General features: G+C 46.6%; 1 protein-coding gene across 5 annotated transcripts in view; it reads right to left on the minus strand.

Annotated features, from left to right (window-relative positions):
* Positions 1-22,279, minus strand: part of ATSAC1 (Phosphoinositide phosphatase family protein) — a 132,304-nt gene that overhangs the window by 95,300 nt on the left and 14,725 nt on the right. For all 5 annotated transcript variants that reach the window (XM_087399428.1, XM_087399425.1, XM_087399424.1 and 2 more), the window contains exons 5-10: positions 21,138-21,214; positions 20,834-21,021; positions 20,577-20,674; positions 20,100-20,233; positions 19,821-19,955; positions 19,178-19,586 (exon numbers count right to left, since the gene is read on the minus strand). In XM_087399428.1, coding sequence (XP_087255554.1) covers positions 19,178-19,586; positions 19,821-19,955; positions 20,100-20,233; positions 20,577-20,674; positions 20,834-21,021; positions 21,138-21,214 — 1,041 coding nt within the window. The remainder of the gene's footprint in view (positions 1-19,177; positions 19,587-19,820; positions 19,956-20,099; positions 20,234-20,576; positions 20,675-20,833; positions 21,022-21,137; positions 21,215-22,279) is intronic.

A 22,279-nucleotide genomic window follows, 5' to 3' on the forward strand; every position in this document is an offset into this window, starting at 1 on the left:
ATTAATGGAATCTCATGTGTATGAGATAGCTCTCTCTTCAGGAAGGAAACTCTGGCATCATTTCTCGCTGCAAACATGCTCTCTAAAATTTCCCAAGCTGCCTTCGAGGTCTCGCATGACCGAATGTGAGGAATAGTAAACCTCTTGACAGAAAGAGAAATAACTGAAAAAGCTTGTGCATCCTTAGAATCCCACCTTTTCTATTCTGTTGTGGGAGCCACTGGAGTAGCACTCCAATCAATTGTCCTGCATTTTGACCTCTACCCATGCCTCCAACTGTAGGAGTGACAAGTGTGGCCACAGTTTCTAGCCTTTTCTCATCTCCATTGACATAATCCCAGAGATGTCTGCCAACCAAGATGTTGCGAACCATAAAAATCCACAAGGAAGTAGTTGGTGCCATCCAACTTATCCTCCTGTGTGAGGACTTCCAACACCTCATTGGGGTGGTTATGAGCCATTCCTGCCAGAAAACTCAAAAATGCAGCAAACTAGACAAGTAAAATCCCTTCCTGGGATGTAAAATGCACAACCAAAGTCTGCCAACAATGAAAATTGCTGTCACAGCCTATCAAAGGCTTGAGATGCACCACAATGCTCTGCAAATGCCCAAAAATCTGCAAAGTATATCTGCAAAAAGTGACAAATGTCTGCAATATGACTCAAGCTGAGTCCAAAACTGCTTGCAAAGCTCCCAAACTATCTTTCCACTGCCAAATTGCATTCAAAATGTAAAAGCCCCAAATTCCTGCAAGATATTGCACCTGAAAGGGAGCAAATCAACCAAAAGCCCCAAATTTTGCAATTATCTGCAAAAGCCCCAAATTTTGTCTGCAAGGACTGCAAGCAGAACCAAAAAAGCCCCAAATTTTTGGAGCAGGTTCTGCAACCTGACTACAATGCCTACAACAAAACAGGATGTCCCAAATGTGCTCCTAGAAAACTAAGCCAAACAATGGCTGTCTGCAAGAATGCGCCTTCCAAAGATTACCTACAAAGAAAAACCGCTCGAAGTACGGACGCCTTCAAACTATACGGAACTGTCAGTACGGCAAGACACAGTGCACGGCCTGTACGGACGGAACCCGTACACCCGTACGAAAATGTACGGGGCGAATGTACGAATCTAAGGCGCAGCCAGTGTACGGAATTCGTACAAGGTACGGATGACTAACAAATGTACGGCGAGCTAGTACGGATGGCACAGATGTACACAACGACCTGTCAGCTGCAAATGTATGGCGAGCTGGTACGAATGGCGCCTGCAGTACGGTGACCTGCAACAGTACGGCGACAAAAAAATACGTACAGTCATACGGACTGTACAGACTAGTAGGAATGTGGGCTAGAGCTCAAGCTTGCAGGCAAGGAGTAGTACCAGGAGCAACCTGCTCTGATACCAAATGTGAGAGAAGAGGAAGCAGAATGCAAGAGTAAGAGCAAGAGTGAGCAAAACGTCTGAATAGATGAGTAGTGAAAATACAAGAGAGTGTGAGGTTTTGTCTAAGTGACAAAACCTTATCCTATCCACTAATTGTAGTTAGGGATCTAACTGTGATTAGGGGGAAAAACCTCAATGAGAGAAAAGTGCCCCTAACCTACTTATTACATTACATTGGCCACTGCCTAGAATATACCAATAATTCTAACGTGGCTCCATAAAAATCTCTAACCCTGTATTATTTTCCTTTGCAAAAGACTAACAGTAGAGTTGATATCAAGTTCCCAAGATGTTCTTATATCCCAATAGCACATGTTTTTTTTTTTTCCAAAGAAAGGAACCTTCTATTAATGCTTGAAAGATTTCATACAAGACAACAGCCCCGAAGGTGCTAAGTAAATAGCACATGTATTTGATGTTCTTATATCCCAATAGCACATGTATTTGATGTTATATCTCAAAGCGATGCGATGTCTAAGATACTTCAAGCCATCTCAGCAAGCGAAATTCAATGCAAATAGATGTTGTACTCAGAACCACATATGTAAATAGCCAACCACAATAGATTTGCTTGGATCCTCCAGAAGGGGAAAACAATTTTCTTTTTACTGAATCCCCCAATTCATGCTCCTTCTATGAACCGAGTCTAGAAAATGACCCAACAGAGGGTACGCACAGCGGAAGACTTATAGTAATGCCCAGGAGCTCACACATTGTGGTGTGGGATGTGGAATCACAAACTTCTTAACTTATGTGCATAAAATAGATGTGCAGACTCATCAATAGACAATGAACCAGCCAGATAGAGAAACCACCAAAATAATATATTTCCGTCCAAAACTATGGACACAATACAAAAGAGAGAGATCCAGAGTCCCACCAATGGTGTCGCCCTCTGATCTTACCACAAGGTCCTTCTCCTATCTGCCGGCTATCTCTAGACTCGAGCCCGCGTGCTCCACCTCGAGCTTCTGTAGACTTTCCCTCTAGTGTGTTCTTCTCCACCTTACTGCCTGTGAATCAGCCTAGGTGGGCAGCCCCTGCCAAGCTTTGTCTACAGCACACAGGTCCCCTTGGTCCTCCTGAATGTAGGCCCCAAGATAGCTGTTCCACTGCTCCAACCTGCTTGTGAATGGCTGCTCCAGAAGGTATGATGATCACAACACCTTGCTGCCCTAGAAGACAGCCAAGGTCCAGCCCTTCCTGGCTAAGTCTGCAGCCCTTCAAGCACCCTCTCACCTCCTGGATATAGGCCCAGAGGGGCTTCCTGCTGCTCCTTTCTGCCTCCTAGATTGCTGGCTGCTGGATGATTTATGAGGCCAAGAGCCTCTGCTTTTATAGGCCCTATGGGGCTGGCAAATAACCGACCAGTCAGGCTGCCTATGGCCGACCCAAACAGGCCAGCCAGGCCCTGACCTGGTCTGCCTATAAATGCCCCTTTGGGGCCCTCTTTTCTAGGGCCTTTGGCCCACACTTCAAGGCCGGGTCCAGCCCCTAGTTCTGCCCAATATCTGGCCTGGTTGGCTGGCTCCAACCAGCCCTAACCAGCCAGTTCTATGGCAGACACTCCTGCTGATTCCCCCCGCCATTAATGCGCCATGTGCTGGCCTTGCTGCTGATGTCATTCCGCCTCGTCCAGGGCTTGCTGCAGGTCGAGATCCTGCCTGCAACCCTTGCCATCCGGGTCGCCTATTACCTGGGACACCCCGCCATGTCTGCGTTCCAGATCCACCTCTTCCAGGCCAGATCCTGATGCTGAATGCCTCGCCATCTGCTCCTGTTGTTGGCGCCATCTGTTGCAGCCACCTTGACTACAGGTGTGTTCCCTTAGCTGGCTGCCCACATGACAGCCTGTGTGCTGCCCATGTGGCAGCCTCCTCTCTCTCTCTTCTCTGGGCATTTCCTGCCCTAGGTCTCCCTCCCCCACGCTCTCCTCATACGGGGGCTTACAAATGGGGAGGTGACCATTCCAACATACTAATTCATGTCCACTGTGTTTACTCAATTTATTCCAGCATTCCTTCTTCTGAAAGAAGTTGGCTGCTTCAAAATAGCCTCAAAATTAGCTATAGACCCTACGGCCACCTAGATTGTCGCAATAAACAGTATGATTTGCATCATTAATATCCCCATGCGCATCTGATTTCAACCCTCTTTATCCATTTATATCTTTTTCATCATGTAGAGGTAAACAATGTTCAGGAGGCAAGAATGCCATCCACCATGCTTATGTCCACTACCACCATGGTATGTCTTTGGAAAAGCTGACTAAACACACATAAAGAACACAAGTCTTAACAATAGATTTCACCAAAAGCTCGGTGAGAGTATCAAGGAATACAAATCACAAGCTGACCTATGGCTTTATATGAGAGAGTAGACATGCTTTTATACCATAGTTTGAGGTGAGTAGTACACTTAATTACAATGATTAAATTGAATTTCTCAAAAAAAAAGACAATATTGTTTTTTTTAACAGAAAAAAAAACTTTCTATGGAAAAATCAACCATACAAGTCAGCTATCCCTGAGGCAATGACGATGGGAAACAACATCAAAAAACTGCTTAAAAGAAGACCAGCCTGTTTTGAGAGAACCCAACTCACTGCCTAGGGAATCTCTAGAGCAAGGGCTGACAACCAAGGAGGAGGACAATACAGCTAGTGAATCCCTTGCCGTGTAAAAATGTAAAAATGCCTGCAGGCCATGCCTTGCAGACACGCTCCCGCTTTTCAGCGGTGGCTCTGCTCCCACGTGGCTTGCAAGGTGTGGATGATATCCTGCCACATGGCAACCAAAGTGGCGCTAGTGGAACACGGTGCTCACCCATCACTAGGCTGCCGTGTGCAATCCAGATGTTCCACGCCGTGATGCTAGCCACAATCTCCCACACACCATCCTCTGGAGAAGAGAGGACGATGCCAAGCAAGTGGGACCACCTCATGATGATCTGTCCGGTGAATGCTTCGTCCATGTATCATGTAGGCTAGGGAGACCTCATCAATGTGGAAAGCATGATCCCCTCCTGTTAGCCACACTGCCATGCCCCAAGTGAGGTCCCATTGAGTCCCTACATCCGAGCAACAATCCATAGGGATCCCAACCAAGTTACCAACTCCTCTAAGGACCTGGTTGGAGCCGAGGGAGCTTCCAGTGAAGCTAAGTTTCTACATAGATTACTGTCTTCGTATTTCGGAGGAGGGATTCATCACACCACCAGGGTACACTGAGCTTCATATGCCTCACTCACTACGGGTCTCCATCGGACAGTTTCGGGTAGCATCACACCGCCTCCGCATAGAGAGCGGCAGAGCAGAGGGGATTCCTAGGGAGCATTGCTTATGCATATTGTGCGATTGTCAAGAGGTCGAAACGGAGGAGCATTGTATTTTCAAGTGCCCAGTGTACTACGAGATCCGCGGTCGCTACCACTGCCTCTTCAAAGACAGCTCCGGGCTTGGATTGTTAAAGAGGTGGTAGAGCCAAATGAAAGGCTACTTCCCCAACTCTGTGGATAATCTTGTAAGGGGCGATAATGTGTTTGCTGTTGGTGTTGATGTCGCCCTTTAAGGAGGCATATCTTTTCTTGCAAAGTCATAAGCGAACCAACTCTGCTTCTTTACACTCTAGATGCTTCCTACGGCCATAGCCATACTTCTTTTACCTTGTATGAGCATCTTGTATGTTCTTTTTGGCCAATTGTAAAAGAGTATCTATCTTGTCCAATCAGCCAGAACAATGAATTACTCTGAAACGTTAGGGGGCATACCAACACTCGGGCATGAGTCAATGCTAATTTAGATCTTCAAAGCTGACCTGCATCTCAAACAAGATTCATGAGAGGCACACAAGTGCCTTTGATCTAGAGATGTTGGTGGGGCTAGTACATTTAGTTCTAGCTAATGTGGGATAGTTAGCTCAGTGAGTCGGCATATGACACTTAAGACTATTAGTCCTACCCTAGGGTTAGCCCTTAAGTGGCTTTTACTTTTAGTGCATTCTATCTGCAATCTACGTACTGTTCGTGTGTGTTGTTGTCTCCTGTTCATTGCATCCCAATAGTGGTATCAGAACAAATTCCTTGATCCAGCCTTGTCCTTTCAAGCTCTCCTTTCAAGCTTGCTGACTGCCATATTATCACAATTTTTCCAGATTCCTCGCCTATCCAGATCAGAGATGCCTCGCGGCCTTCATTCACGAGGGGGTCCGACACAGAGAGCATTTACTCAGGCGACGGGGCTTGGCCACATCATCAAACACCTCTCAAAGCAGGATCACAGAGTTCTTCCCATCGAGTGACATTGATCGTCCAGTCTCTAGCCACAGACATGACAGAGACCCCGACCTGACGAGCGACACACGAGACATCGAGGGGACACACAGATCACTCTAGGGGACCTCCCGTCATTGTTTAGACCTAGGATACGTCCCACAGGAGTCACGGTGGCTCTGGTCTTGCGTCGAGCCTCGTCCAAGAGATCGAGATGCACAACACCCCTTGATGGGCACCAACGTCCCATCACTGGCTATGCACTGGCCAGGGCGACATGACATACGGAGGATTCCGCTCCGCTCCCAGTCCTTTTCTTTTCATTGTTACATCCAGATATATTTGATTATGTATGATCAGACTTAGGATTCAGCATGGGTGATGATGCTCGTTTCAGTAGCTCCACCCTTATTGTGATTTGTATCAGATTTTCTTTCAGTCTCATAGACCCATCGGTCTTCCGAAGACTCTAATAAAATGTCTTTCTTTCTTTCTTTCTCATCCTCTGCCCTGCCCCTTGGAGATGAGAGATGGCACCCGGTCTGCCACTGCGGGAAAACTACTCCATGCCCCAAAAGAGCTCGTTGGACCACTGTCCCACTATGCCCGCCGGCTTATATGTGTCTGGTGTCCGAGCATCAAACCGTCTTGATCCCGAATCTCTAGTTGCGAAATAAGGAGCTGGCGCTAAAACTCCTCCCTGCAGCAACGAGGTTGAGCCCAAATGAGTCCTCATGCCAGCCTCTACCATACCCTGAATAGAATCTGCATCAATGAGGAGCACTTCCCCGTGAGGGGCCTCAAAAAAGATCCATCAGTGAGACAGTTGCCACTAGCCATTTGTGCGAGGGGTATTCATAAGAAGCCCCCGCTGGAGGAGCTTCCAGGACTCTGCGCGCCTAGGGTGAACCACGCATAACTAGCTTGCCTAGAAGGGCTCTTCTTTGCATCTCCGGTGTTGGGGTAAAGGCACATTGCCTACCCTTATATTAAAGAATTAAAGATAGGACACCTATGACTGTCTTAAGACAGTCATAGGGTAAACCTAATCCTAATAAAACTTAAGTGAGTTTGTGGTGTGGCTCACTCATCACTTCACACCCGCACTAGTGTGTCTCTTACTCTCTCTCCCTCTTGCTCCTTCTTCCCCCTCTCCGTCTACCCTTACAACTGGTATCAGAGCCTAGCCTCTCTTCACTCCCTAGCCTACCCTTCCTTCCTAGCCCACCCACCGTACGGAAAGATCCGTACGGCTGTACGGCGTCCGTACAACTGTACGGACGGAGCTCGAGCAGCGAGCTGAGGTGCAGGGCGGCATCACGAAGGCAGAACGGAGGCGTGCAGGAGCTGTACGGCGGCGCATTGGCGCAGTGCTGCGGGGCAGCAGATCAGGAAGGCGACGCGGGTGCGTGGTCGCGGGCGCGTGCTGGGCGTGGTCACGGGCGTGGGCGCGGGCCTCCTTGCATAGCTGCTACTAGCTGCAGCTCGAGGTTTCGTCTCAGCCAGCAGCCAGCAGCTAGCAGCTGCATATAGCAGCTGCGACTAGCTGCTAAGCCACTCGAGGCGTCGCGCTGCCAGCTCCTAGGACTGCGCATTTCGCAGGTCAGCCCCTAGGGCGGCGCACTTTCGCAGGGCATCTCCAAGGGCGGCTGTGCATCGCGCAGGTCAGGGCGGTGCAGGCAGTGCACATTTGCAGATCAGGTTCGCGTGTCAACGCCGTACATCTGTACGGCCGTACGGCCGCACATCCGTACATCCGTACGGACGTCCCTGTACCGTACAGTACAGACTATAGTACTGTACGTTGATAGGCACTTCAATGGAGAAGGGAGCTTTTTTTTTGGTAGGGAGGTAATGCCTTGATTCTGCAAGAGGATATATGCTTCTACTGGGTTTGAATCTCAGTTTACAGGTGAGCAGATCATAGGGCTTTTGCCTAGCAGTTGGTGCATTGTATGCCTTGAGGCAGTGTGTTGACAGGGAGCACACATCTGCTTTGTTTCCGCAGTGCATTTGGTGACATTTGTTGCAGGTCACATTCTTTGTACACACTTTGAAAATCTCAGTTGAGCCACGCTTGGTCAGGGCGCATCGAGTTTACTCGGTCCCTAACTGCCCATCGTTGACAGTGCTCAAAAGATTTTCTTCCTGGTGTCTGTACATTGTGAGTTGTGTTGTTACCGAGTTCACAGAAGCAGTCTATGCATTACACACTGTCAGGTACTAGTGTCAGAGAGATTTCATTTTGCATGCTACCTCATTGTTGAGGTGTTCTCCACTTGATTCAGGTGTCAGATCAAGGGGCTTTTGCCCGGACTTTGTTTGATTGCACTTGGGTCACCTACAGAGATCTTCAGATGCATTTTCTCCCCTTGGTATAAGGGTGATTGCTTGGGATTTATCCCATTTCCTGTTGCAGGTTTTGTGTGACAGGCTGAAGAGTCTTTTTTTTTTGGAGTGTCTTCTGCACTTTGAGACAGTGACATACCTCATCTGAGGTGGGAGAAGTGATCAGTACAGTCAGTACAGTCAGTACAGCAGTGTTTACAGCAGTCTGAGTGGTTTTGTCAGATAATTATGCACTGTTAAGCTCTTGTTGAGCAGTAGCAGCAGTCTGAAATTACTGTTTTTATGCCTCTTTGAGCTCAGAACAGTTTGTCAGAAGGTACCGTACTTGCAGAGACATTTACTGTTTTGCTGCAGATTTTACTGACAGTAAGAACAGCACTTTTGAGAGTGCTACTGGCTCTTGAATAGAGCAGACTTTTCTGAGAAATCAGAACTTTATTATTCAGTCTTTTTACTTCCAGGGAGTCAGGTACTTTCCTCATCTGATATGGCATCAGGAGGAGGTGATTCTTCAATTCTGAACATAAAGAAACTGGAAGGAGCACATAACTATGCATTATGGGCAGAACAGTGCTTGAATGTTCTTCTGTTAAAGAAGATTGCTAAGCCCATAAGGGTAAAGGGTGTCAAGCCATCTGATATGGCAGCTGATGATTGGGAAGAGCTTGATTTGTCTGCGAGGGCAGCTATTATGCTCACTATTTCAGACACTCTTGTGTTCAATGTACAGGCTGAAAAGACCTCTTATGGTCTATGGCAGAGACTAGAGGAATTGTATGCCCAAAAGAGCTCAGCCAGTAAGGTTTATTGGCTGAAGAAGCTGGTCGATCTTCGCATGAAGGAAGGTACAGCTATGACCTCACACTTGAGTGAGTTCAATTCTATCTTTACACAGCTGATTGCACAGGGGTTGAATCTTGATGAGGAGTTCAAGGCCACTTTCTTGTTGTGTACCCTCCCTGAGAGTTGGGACACTTTCAAGACCACCCTGTCTAATTCAAATATTACTCTTATGTATGCTGATGTAGAGAGCTCTCTCCTTATGGAGGAGATGAGCAGGAAGAATAATGCGGGCAGCAAGTCTTCAAATGCTTTGCAGGTACAGGATAGAGGCAGGACTCAGCAGAAGGGGAGATCTGCTAGTAAGTCCAAATCCCGCAGTCAGTCCCGTGGCAAAAAGGACATTGAATGTTTTTATTGTGGCAAGAAGGGACATGTGAAGTCAAAATGCTTCAAGTTCATACGGGATCAGAAAGCCAAGAAGGCTGAAAACAACGATGCAGGAAATTCCAGCAAAGGCAAAGGCAAGGCCACGCTAGTTGAATTGGATGCAGTAAATGTTGCAGCAGAGGACAGTGACAGTGACATGCATGATGTTTTATGCTCTTCTGCTGTAATAGCACATGCTTTGGTTATTGATGGCCATGACATGCACACCTGGCTCTTGGATTCAGGTGCCTCTTTTCATGTTACACCTCACAGGGAGTGGTTTACTTCCTACACAGGTACTCATGGAGTTGTTCATCTTGGGAACAACTATGCATGTCAAATTGCAGGGATTGGCAGTATAAAGATAGTATTTCCTGATGGACAGTCATTTATGCTTGATGGTGTTCGCCATGTGCCGGAAATCAAGAAAAATCTGATTAGCACTGGCTTATTAGATGACAGTGGTTACCACACCACATTTGGGGATTCCAAATGGGTGATTACTGATGGCCAGACTGTGTTGGCTGAGGGTTTCAAGAGTGATACCTTGTACCCTCTTTATGTTTCCAGTGTCGGTAATCATGTTGTTGCCATAACCGAGCTGCCAAAGGTTTCATTGTGGCATAGCCGGTTGGGACACATGTCTGTTAAAGGAATGAAAGAACTGTCACATTTGGGTTATCTGCCGCCTCTCTCTTTTTCAGATTTGCCTACTTGTGATCATTGTATTTTTGGCAAGCATTCTGTGACTCCTCATAGGAGGAGAACTCCTCAGAATAGAGCACCACTTGATCTAGTGCACACTGATTTGTGTGAGATGCCACAGTTATCACTAGGGGGTGCCAAATATTTTATTACTTTCATTGATGATGCCACACGTAAGGTGTGGGTCTATTTCTTGAAGCATAAGGGAGATGCCCTAGATGCTTTCAAGAGGTTTGTCGCTCAGGTGGAGAATCGGACAGGTCGTAGGCTGAAATGCCTTAGATCCGATAATGGGGGTGAGTATGTGTCACATGCTTTTGTGCAGTTTTGCCAAGCTAAGGGCATCAAACAGGAACTCACAGCCCCTCATAATGCATCTCAAAATGGTGCAAGTGAGCGGATGAATCGAACTGTTCAGGAGAAGGTTCGATGTATGTTGTCTTATGCTGCATTACCCCATGGCTTTTGGGCAGAAGCCGTGCAAACAGCAGTTCACATTATTAACAGGTCACCAAATAAGGCTTTGGAGTTGAAAGTGCCAGAGGAGGTGTGGTCTGGCAAGCCACCCTCATATAAGCACTTACGGGTATTTGGCTGCGAGTGCTTTGCTCATGTACGCAAAGATCTACGCACCAAACTAGATCCAAAGTCTATCAGATGCATCTTTATGGGATATGGTGATGAAGGTGAAATGGGGTACAGATTATGGGATCCCGTTAAACGGAAGATTATACGCAGCAATGATGTCATCTTTAAAGAAGATTGTGTACACAAGGAACCCGTGCAACCTGTTGAATACAGGCGGGTTATTTATGATGATGTTGGACAGCAAAGAATGCCTATTTATATGCAGCAGCAGGCTGCTGCAGATCACCCTGTTCAAGAGGGTATACAGGCTGAAAATCAGCCACAAAATTTTGCCAATAATGCACCACTGGATGTGCCAACAGATGGGGCTGTAGAACAGCCAGATACGGTGGTACAGCCACCTGTTATGCATGAAGAACAGGCTGGACAGCAGCCTAATCCGGAACAGTTTGTTAGGAGGAGCACCCGTGCACAACGGCCTCCTGCCAGGTTTGTTCCAGGAGCCAATAATGTGGCTGATTTTATCATGCTGACAGATTGTGGTGAGCCTTCCAGCTTCAAGGAAGCTATGGGAAGAACAGAGAAAAAGAAGTGGGAGAAAGCCATGCATTCAGAAATGGACTCTCTACTTCAGAATGATACATGGGACTTGGTGCAGTTACCTGCAGGCAGAAAAGTTTTGCCATGTAAGTGGGTTTACAAAGTCAAAGTGGATTCAAATGCTTTACCAAGGTATAAGGCCAGATTGGTTGCCAAGGGATTTAAGCAAGAGAAGGGCATTGACTTTGATGAGATCTTTTCCCCTGTAGTTAAGATGACTACTTTGAGAGCAGTGTTAGCTCTTGTTGCTCATGATGACATGGATTTATGTCAGATGGATGTGAAGACAGCTTTTCTTCACGGAGATCTTCATGATGAGATCTATATGAGTCAGCCAGAGGGATATGCTGTTAAAGGAAAAGAGCAGCTTGTGTGTAAGCTCAAAAGGAGCTTGTATGGACTCAAGCAGGCACCAAGAGAATGGTACAAAAAGTTTGATGCCTTCATGCAGTCCCAAGGGTATCATCGGTGTGAGACCGATCATTGCTTGTACACCAAACGGGCAAAGGATGGCAGTTTGATGCTACTCATTCTATATGTGGATGACATGCTTATTGCCAGTAAATCTCAGCATGAGATTAGTGCTTTGAAGAAACAACTGCATAAGTCTTTTGACATGAAAGACTTAGGTGATGCAAATCATATTCTTGGCATGCGTATTACTCGTGACAGGTCCAAGGGACTTTTGTTTCTGTCACAGAAAGAGTATATTGACAAAGTACTGCAGAGGTTTAAAATGGAGGGGGGGAAGTCCATTAGTACCCCGTTGCCTCCACATTTAAAACTCAGCAGTAAGGACAGCCCCAGATCAGATGATGATAAGGCTGAAATGGCCAAGGTTCCGTATGCATCTGCAGTTGGATCTTTGATGTATGCCATGGTTGCCACGCGTCCGGATATTGCTTTTGCGGTGGGAGTCATCAGCAGGTATATGGCAAATCCAGGCAAGCGGCATTGGGAAGCAGTGAAAGGTGTCTTGAGGTATCTCAAAGGTACCAAAGACTTGTGCATATGCTATGGTAGGCAGGATGCATTGGTGCATGGTTTTACAGATTCAGACTACGCAGGGAATGCAGATAACCGGAAGTCTACTACCGGTTATATTTTTACATTTGCAGGAGGTGCTATATCATGGGTGTCTCGGTTGCAGAAATGCGTTGCACTATCAACCACAGAAGCTGAATATGTTGCAGCCACTGAGGCTTGCAAGGAAGCAATATGGCTTACTCGGCTGGTGGGAGATTTGGGCATTACAGGAGATATGCCAGTTCTGCATTGTGATAGTCAGAGTGCTATCATGTTGGCAAAGAATCCGGTCTTTCATCAGAAGACCAAGCACATAGAAGTGAAATATCATTTCATCAGGGAGGTACTGGAAGACAAGCGTCTTGAGCTTGTGAAAGTACATACTGATGATAATCCTGCAGATTTGCTCACTAAGAGCTTGCCTACAGAGCGGTTTGCACATTGCCGCCACATCATGGGATTGGGATGAGACCATTCTTACTTTATGGTCTTGTATACAGTAACTGTATATTGCTGTAATTTTTATTCTTTTCTCCCCTTTAGGCACATTGGCCTTTAGGTGGGAGGTTGTTGGGGTAAAGGCACATTGCCTACCCTTATATTAAAGAATTAAAGATAGGACACCTATGACTGTCTTAAGACAGTCATAGGGTAAACCTAATCCTAATAAAACTTAAGTGAGTTTGTGGTGTGGCTCACTCATCACTTCACACCCGCACTAGTGTGTCTCTTACTCTCTCTCCCTCTTGCTCCTTCTTCCCCCTCTCCGTCTACCCTTACATCCGGTTCGATGATGCCCAAACCACCTCGTACCTATGGCATGATCATTGTTTGCCATGCAACTCTAGCTCCTTTATTCCTCGTGCCATCTAATCCGGCCCACAAGAAATTGTGCACCAAGCGTCGGAGCTGTCCGGTACAACCTCTATGAAAGTGCCAACAGGAGGCGATGTACTAGGCCGTGGCGAGGACGCCCTGATTGGCCACAAGAGCCCTACCAGAAAAGAGAGTTTGGCACATCTTCAATACAGAATCTTGCACCAAGTACTCTCTACAATAAGGGCAATCTGTTGCACTACGGAAATATCGATATACCCACCTAGCAGCCGAGGTACCTTGTTGTCTACCCTCGCAGAATCCATCAAAAGCCATTTCCAATTACTTGTAAAAGGGAAACGAAAGGTGTAAATTGGAAGGAAGAGAGAGAAAAAGCAAATACTTAAGACCCTCACAAAGAGACAAAAAATTAAACTTAAAACTCATTACAATCACCTACACTACCACTAATCTTATATATACCTAGATGAATCCGGGAACATTCCCAAACTCATCCTCTAAATAACACAACATAGTGTAGTTTCAATCTCACTATTTCACTCATAAGATTGAAAACCATAAACTCCATCACGCATAGTAGGGACTAGCTACTGACGTCATCAGCACCCAACAGTGGGTGTAGAACATAATATGAAAATATGCTCTCACACATACAAATCCACACACCCACGCCTTCCAAAGGTAAAGATGTTGTCCAAGATGCTGCGCTCTCGAACAAAACCTGTCTGCGTGTCGAATGATATTGGAGAGGTGGGGTCTCAACCACAAGCTCAAGATCTTGGCTAAGATCTTGTATTGACTGCCCACTAAGGGAATTAGTCTCCCCTGGCAAATATCTGACCTGGCCCCCCACTTCGGGATCAAGCAAATCCACCCCCAAGTCAATGACTGAGGAAGTGAGCTTGAGTCAAAAATCCCCTAACACGTCAGCCACAATGCAGGGTGAGAATAAACTCCTAGAATCTATGAAAGAAGGCCAGGATTCCTCCCCATGGCACTTCTACAGTGGAAGGACCTTGAGGGCCTCCCAAAGCTCCTCATCGGTGAACGAAGCCTCTAAGAGCTTGCTCAAGCTAGGCGCGACTACTGTCGGAAGTTGATCCCACAAGTTGATCCCACACTACCTCTTGGGCTCCAAGAACAGCGGGAGACAACTCCTCGGCCTAGAACAACTCTGATAGAATTTTGTTGTCATCTCTAGAATCTCCTAGGGGTCTGTGTGCATCCGTCCTTGCACATCTCTCAACCGCTAAAGCTACATCCCAACTGAACATGGCCCAACCCTGGAACAACTATCTGGTCATCCTATCTCCCTGTTGAACCCATCTTGCTCTAGAGGAGTGGTACACGTAATTTTGCTCACCGGACCTCCATGGCCTAAAGGTCTATCCTCGCGCTCTCATACCAATCACTGAGCCGCTGAGAGTCGGGATCCTGCTCTCTAAGTCTCTCTATGGATACTATCCTCGCGCTCTCATACCAATCACTGAGCCACTGAGAGTCGGGATCCTGCTCTCTAATCTCTCTATGGATGCTAAGTCGCGTCTCAAAGCTGCTCCTACAAGACGCGTCTCCGTCTGAGGGCCTAGAACTATAGCTCCTCTATATCACATTTGCTACCCATCCCTGACTCGACCTCTAGCTGCTGCCAGATATCAACTACTATCTGTTGTACCTCCTCCTAGAGTAGCTCATCTGGGATGCGAACCCCTTTTGGGGGAGTCCGCGGCAGGATTGCTCTAGGTGAAGCAGAAAGGAGAGCGGTCAGACATCGTGGTGCCTAATAAAATGCCTGTGGAGCCTCACCTGTGCAACGCTCAGTCCCCAATGTAGAACATCTCGAGGAGCTCCATCAGGTGATCGTGCCTTCTTTGTCCGAAAGAGAAGAGTAAGCTGTCGGGGGAGCCTAGTGAACCCCGCCTCTGTCCACAGGTCTCTGCTGTTGATCGCAAAGATAGACTGACTTCTCCCAGGTACTCCTCTCTGCTACAGGCATCTCAGAGAACAAAACCCCTCCCTGCTTGTCCTCTACGAACTCTAGGTTGTTGAAGTTGCCTCCAACAATCCAAGAGCCAATGTCTAGAAGGCACTCTGTCAATCGCCTCCAGAAAGTAGGGCGGTGTTGTCTACAAGCCAGTGTATACACATTCAGGAACCCTATCTGGACTCGCCCACCAGAGACCCATCCAAACTGGTCGTCCTGCAATAAGCTCACCTTGATCGAAGACCTATAGGGCCACTGCTTGAGAAACAGAGATACGAACCCCGCTGCTCTCGTCTACTACAGGGGACCACACCTTTGGGCCTCTGCCCGAGAGCAACAGGTGACATCGACGGCTAATATCCAACGCTAAAAACATATGCTCTTGTATCAAGAGAAAATCCATTGTCCGACCTTCCATTGCTCTCTGTGGAGCCCGTGCACATTCCAACTCACGATAGTCCAACTTATGGGGAGGAGGATAAAGAGAACAAGGCTCACCTATGGGTGGGAGCTTGTAGCACAACCTCGGAATTCTGTGACTTCAAAGGAGCTTTGGAGGGGGAGTAGTCGGTATCTATACGGTGACATACCAAGGGCATGATAGGCTCTATGCCAACCTTGCATTCCCAAAGCATCATGAAGGATACATCGACCCCAAACGTGTTGGCGCACTACTGGAGCAACCAGTAATTTGGGTACACGATCTCCATCTTTGGCAACAATCGTATCACTGCTACCACCCAGTCTCTCTACTATAAAGCCAAGCTCGTAGGAGCTGAAGCATCATAGTTGAGCCACAGGTCGATCCCCTTCAGGGTTCATCCACTACTCCATCATACAAAACATCTGCTCTCCCATCATACAATCGAACAGAGACAGGGTCCGCTACTCCTCTCCTGTGGAGGCAAAATGGAAGCCCCAAAATGGGCAAGAGCCAAGGGATACACATCCAGAATTTCGAGATAGCTCTAGGGACCAAGCCTCCAGAAGTCTCTCAGCAAGGGTTTTGCCTTAAGGGCTCATATATGATACAATCCAATCGTGGACCGGGCCTAGGATCTGGAAGCTGGGAGAACACGTCTCCTTTCAGTGTCAACTTCAAGGACGATGTGTCCTGGAACAGGGCAAGGGAAGAAAGGTCTGTCCTCCCCCTCGCCCGAAGGAAGGGGATCAAAATTGGGCCTAGGGGGAGCTCAGGGGCGACGGAGGCGGAGGAAGCAAACAAACTTGTTGTGGTGAAAGGAAGAGTGGAAGACAACGGAGAGGAGAGGGTGGGTAGAGATGGTGACTACAGCAGGGGGAGCAGGCGGAGGGGGGGGAGAGGAAGAAAGTGAAGGGGAGGGATCAGGAGGAGGGGGAAAGTGGGTAGGAGGGGCATCAACTACTGATGTATCGGGAGCTCTCGTGTCTCACTGTTGTGCGGGTACGTGAGAGCTCTAGACCCATGTCCCTGCATGTTTGGGAGGGAGGACAGGCTCACCACAATGGCGGGAGCTCTTAAGTCCTCTGAACCTCTGCAGCCGGGGGATCTGCCGGAAGATAGAAGGTGGTCTCATCCTCTGGTGTCTAGGGGCGATCCCTGAATGCTCTCCATGAACTTGAGAAGCTGCCTATCGCTCTACCAGCACCTTCTCCATGAGTCTAGCGCACCCCCTGTGGTTCTTTGCGGCCTGCCTGCCTGCTTTCTTCTTCTTTTTAACCTTCGGTCCACTTACCCTCAAAGGGCTCCACCCAGGAGTTTTGGGACTTCTGCTACTACTGACACTGGTGCTATCGACTAGGGCGTCAAGCCCTACCTAACTGGGCTCCCCCTGCGTTGGGAGGGGGGGTATGTCTTCTAGGGAAATCTAGAGCGAGGTGGCCCATCTACACCGCAAGCATTGCCCTGGCAACCTTGAGACCTTGATCCTCTATCAGAGCTCGCCCCCGTCAAGGGTCTCATGGTAGATCTCCTCCGAAAGGGACTCTAGGCTCTAGACAACCAGTCTAATTCTAGGGACCCAATCATCTGCCACGCCCGAGGCTGTTGTGTTTGGTGGAGACTCTAGCACTGTGCCAAAAGCTCGACCTATGGAGGAAAGGGTGACTCTGTACTTCCTTGGCCCCGGGAAGAGGAGTGTCATTGGGAATCGTGGCATGTGATGAGTCACATCCATAGTAAAACCATGGTACCATGAGAAGAGAGAAATCAGGTGTGGGCCAAGGTAGAACTGCTCAACCATGGTACCATGAGAAGAGAGAAATCAGGCTAGGGTGGTGTCATGTCAGCTCAACTACAGAAGAAAAACTCCTCTATGGTGACCTCCTGGATATGATACCATTCTAGTGCTAGCCTTGCCTTGACGCCTCTGCCTCCTCGAGGGAGTGAGTCCCACAATTCTGCCCACCAGTGCCTTATCTTTGAGACACCGAACTGCTTAACTTCACCTGTTGGCATCGTGGGACTGAGCTGCAATAGGTCGCAGGTAGTTCAAGTCAAGCTTTGACTGGTCGAACTGCTAGAAGCTGGTCACGGGTCAAGGTAGCTGAAGCAGAACCAAGAAGGAGAGGATTAGGACTAAATGTCCTAGGTGTACTAATAACTAGGACTATCGCTAGCTGTACTAACAGGTCCTAACTAGCTCATATCATGGGGTGTGGCAACATAGAAACAGTAATATATTATTGTCCAAGGATGACGAAATCCTATACAAAAGATGGGCACAGTGTGCCACCATCTATTAGCACAGATGTGGACCCCTGTGACTCCAAAAATCTGTTCTCCTACCTCCTTGTGGCACCTACAAACCACTTCAGCCTGCACTGCTCCCCTAGAGCTCCTGTGGGCTTTGTAATCATACCCCGCAAACACCCCCTCCTGTTGCTCCCTTGGACAGCCAATCGTAAGGCAGTGTTTGCTCTATTGCATCTTGACCTCCTTGCTGCTGTGTAGGCATCCCCATGGTGAGGCACAAGACACCCGCGATTCCATCCTTCCTTGCTGCTGTGTAGGCAGCCAATGATGACAGCCTCTTGCTGTAGTTCCAGACCTCCCCGCTGCAGTTCTGGCAGCCCAAGTTGAGGCACCAGAGTTCTTGCTTGATGGAATAGAGAATGCCCCCTTTGGGGGCCCTTTTGTAGGGCTGTAGCCTTTCAGAATCACCGGACTTTCCCACAAACTAGGGTGCCAAGTCGGTGGATCTTCTGCAGACCCCCAACGTGCATTTGACCTATAAATGGCCCCAAAATGTGAGCCTAACTGTTGTGTCGCAGTCCTAACACCTGCGCCTCTGTTTGGCCCTGCTCCGGGGCTGGCCTGCTCTTGAGCTCTGATAGGCTCCTGCACTGCTCCAGATGATCCTTGGGACAATCCTGCCCATATTTGAGCAGCCCTTGCTGCTGGTCCAGGTCCAAGCCTTTGCCCTAGGTGTGGGCCCTTCTGCCCACTCAACATACTTATCCCGCCCACCAATGGCAGCCTGGTAACATTACCTCTGCTGCCCACATGGCAGCCTGCATGCTGCCCATGTGACAGCCCTGCCTTTCTTCTCAGCTTTGCCCCATGGCAATTCACATAGCCTTTCTAAGCCTCTCCTGGTACACCTCACCCATGCTCTCCTCATTTGGAGGCTCAGAAATGGGGAGGTGACTTACCAAACTCCAACAGAGAGGACAAGGAGGATGCCGCAAAAGAGCTTATACTTAAAAGCAGGCAAGGAGCTGCAAGATAGCCAATCACAACCTAGATTCATTTACTTATTTTAGAACTAGCACATCCCCACTAACACCTTCCATGCCAGAAGGTAGTGTCAACCATCATATAAACATATGCTCTCACACATACACACATATCCACATATCCAATCTCTAGATCATCTCTAAGTCCACTAACTGTCCCATTGTAGATCTTCATTGTTCCTTTAGGTTTTGATCTCCAGGGCCAATGGATTAAACAGAGCTCTTGCACACCATTTTGGCTTGTTAATGACATAGTGCAAACCAAGAGTGTTTCCAGCTCTGTGATAGTACACAACCACCTTGTTGATTGATTCAAACATTTTGTATATAATCTTGGCTCTTCCATGCTTCCTTGTTTTCTGTTTTTTTCCTTAATTGATTAACCCTTGCATTCATCACCCATAAACAGAAGAAAGATAAAAGAAAATGGCCTGTTAATAAGCATAACGTACAGTATTGTGTGCAGCAGAGCCACCATATTGGAGAGCTAACGCATCTCCCATGTTTTGGTACATATCCATAAGTGCACCAGCTATGCTACTGTCTGGATCTACTTTTGGCACATCTGTCAGGCCTAATGCAAACAGTTGATGACCTAGGGCAGCCAATCCATAAGCATACTGTGCAACATTTGTACGATCCAAACAGTCAATGCAGTTTGTTCTCAGTACACCACTCTGGTACCTCGGTTCCCTTGCTTTCTCCTTCTTGTCCATTTTTCTAGACAGCTCTTCCAACTCACGTTCACTTTCTTTACTGCTTTTGAAACTACCAGTATCCAACACTTTTGAAAATTCCACCATTTCTCTTGAGGATCCCTTGAAGTCTTTCAAAGCAGGAACTCGCGTCAACATGCTATCTCTGTTTGCAGCACATTACAATGAGTGTCTGAGTATGCAATAATCTAATGCAGGAATTTAGAAAATTGACAACTATTATGACCAGGGTCCTAAGGCTTTAAAAGGATAATGGCTTGCTGCTGGAGACAATTTATCTTCAGAGACTCAAAAACCTTCAGAAGTCATGAAATTTACTGCAGTTTAGCATAGAGACATATCAAAAACTTTGGACAGAGTTATCCTGTTGTGGCTGAACCTTGATGAAGAAGCAAGACTTTGTTGGTGCATCCGGAATTTGACGTTGGATGGTCTACCGCTGTAGTAAAAGCCAGTCAAATCAAGTGCTTGGCTTGCAACTCCTCCAAGTACTGCCAGCACATTTGCAGACTTACTGCAAGAATGATAAGTCCGTAAGCAACATCTTTCAGATGCTTCATAAGACGTGGAAGCCTCTCAAAAATAGATTTTCTTTAATCCATTAATATCTTTAAGATGGACAGAGAGAGAAAGGAATCTCTGAATGTCATGTGAAGACCTCTTAGCAAACTTGTGGAAGTCCCAATGTATGAACAGCAAGCGGCTTCCATCAGAAAGAATTTGGTTGAGGTAGCCGACAGCGTTTGCAAATTCACGGCGCAACATCATTTCACGTGGCCTTTTTTCAACAGTCTGTCTTTCAGCGTATGCAAATTAGCAATTTGTGGCTCTTCCAACATCACAGAAAAAGGTGCCAAACATAAGAAACTTTGAAAACAACACACAATACACTTCTGCAAACTGTTCTCACTTGGTATCACCACGTACATTAAATTGCAATTGCATTCAAAACAAATACAGGCCACAATACACAATACACTTCTGCAAACTGTTGTCACTTGGTATCACCACGTACATTAAATTGCGACTGCATTCAAAACAAATACAGGCCAGTTGAACCATGCGCACAAATGGAACCCTCAAACATGTATGATAAAACAAATCCTGGAAAATGATTCGAGGGCCTGACAAGCACCTTGATTAGATTCAGTATGATGATAGGATTCCCATAACGTTTGGCCAGATCTTCAAAATGAAGTTTGGTTGCTTGATAGGTTGGATCATACCTTTGCACTGGACAATTAATGTGATCACAGAACATGAGTTGACAAATGAAATCGAAGAAAATATCAATTACGTCCAACGAAAAATAGAGGACCAAAATCAAAACATTTAAAATTTGAATAACTGTATTCATTAAGAGAACTGAAAGTAGAAAAATCAAAATCCCACAAATGATATCAGGTTTTGGACTGAGCCGTGATGCTTCCTGAGACCAAAACAGAGGAATAGATCCCCGCATCTGTACTACAGAAGTCATCTCCCACCGTGATATCCCAGACTCTTCTTTCAATATGATCTGCTCAGTCTCTACATCATTTGCCACTCTGCCCTTATCATTCACTCCTCTTTTAAGATACCTGTTTTAAGTTAAAAAAGAATTGAATTTATCATTCCAATAAAAAGCATCCCCTTTCATCAGGTCTACAGGAGTATGGCACAGCAGATAAGATTATAGATTACTTAGCATGCTTACCTCGTCCCTGCAAAATGTCGAGACCTCCTAGATATGAGAGTTATGACAAAGACTCGCCCAAAAATTGACATCTTTACCTACAGAAAGAAAGAATGGGAGACTGGTTAAGTTGCTTAAAGGCAACCACTCCAAGGTGGACGCCTTTGTTTACACTTGGAAGAGACATCAAATATGTATGTCTTGTTTTTGCAAAGCATTCATTCTTAAACTATGTTCAAAGAAATTATTATTCTTGTTGCCGACAGATATACCTTACAAGCTTACCCTCAAAGATGCATGGAGAGCATCAATTTGCAAAGCAACCATTTTAAACTATGTTAGAACCTACTACTCTTGTTGTAGACACACATATCTTACAAGCTTACATTCGAAGATGCATGGAGAGCATGAATGACATTCTATATATCCTCAAGACTCCAAGAATGCGTCCAAACTCATCCTGTGAAAGCAAACAAACAAGAGCAAACCAACAGTGCAAACACTATGGAGATTTTTGTTTTGAAAAGCTTTTGTGACTGTAAATGTATGCTTTTCAAATTTCAGCATTATTAAAGTTTATGACTTCCTCATGCATCTTGATTTAGCAGGAATGCTAAATTCTTGTCGATTAGCCTGATTTAACGTTTTTGTTTGCACTCCTTTATTTGGTGAAATGATTCATCAATCGAAGTGTATCCAGCGTTTGTTGCATCTTGTCCAATGTCTGTCATCCACCAGACAGTTCCATCTCGCTTGAAGACATTGAGGCCCTGTAGAAAGTATTCGCCATGAATCCTTCTGGTTTTTTAATTTTAGAGAGGCACATCAAATTGGTCCTTGAAGTACAAGACGGGTCCCTCTTCACATGATTATATTGGCTCAAGAATCCATCTGCTGTGACTGTAACAGGAGGATTTACCTTTCAAACTCTAGGTCCACCATCAACCTAATTTTGTGATTCTTCAATGCACTCAGGAAATTGTTCCATCAAAAGAGTCAATATCAAGAATTTGTTCAGTTCTTCCTATATCCAGGTTTGGACATATCATGGCTAGTGTTAAACAGGGTCATGTATCCTAACCTTGGGACAGTTAGGACATGATACCATTAGTACATTTAGGGTTGAGACACCTAAGAGCTATATAAGTGTGAGCTTAGGCTCA

The sequence above is a fragment of the Dipteris shenzhenensis genome, chromosome 28 (assembly GCF_047967505.1).
Source record: "Dipteris shenzhenensis isolate YYH24624 ecotype China chromosome 28, Dip_SZ_1.0, whole genome shotgun sequence".
Classification (NCBI taxonomy): domain Eukaryota; kingdom Viridiplantae; phylum Streptophyta; class Polypodiopsida; order Gleicheniales; family Dipteridaceae; genus Dipteris; species Dipteris shenzhenensis.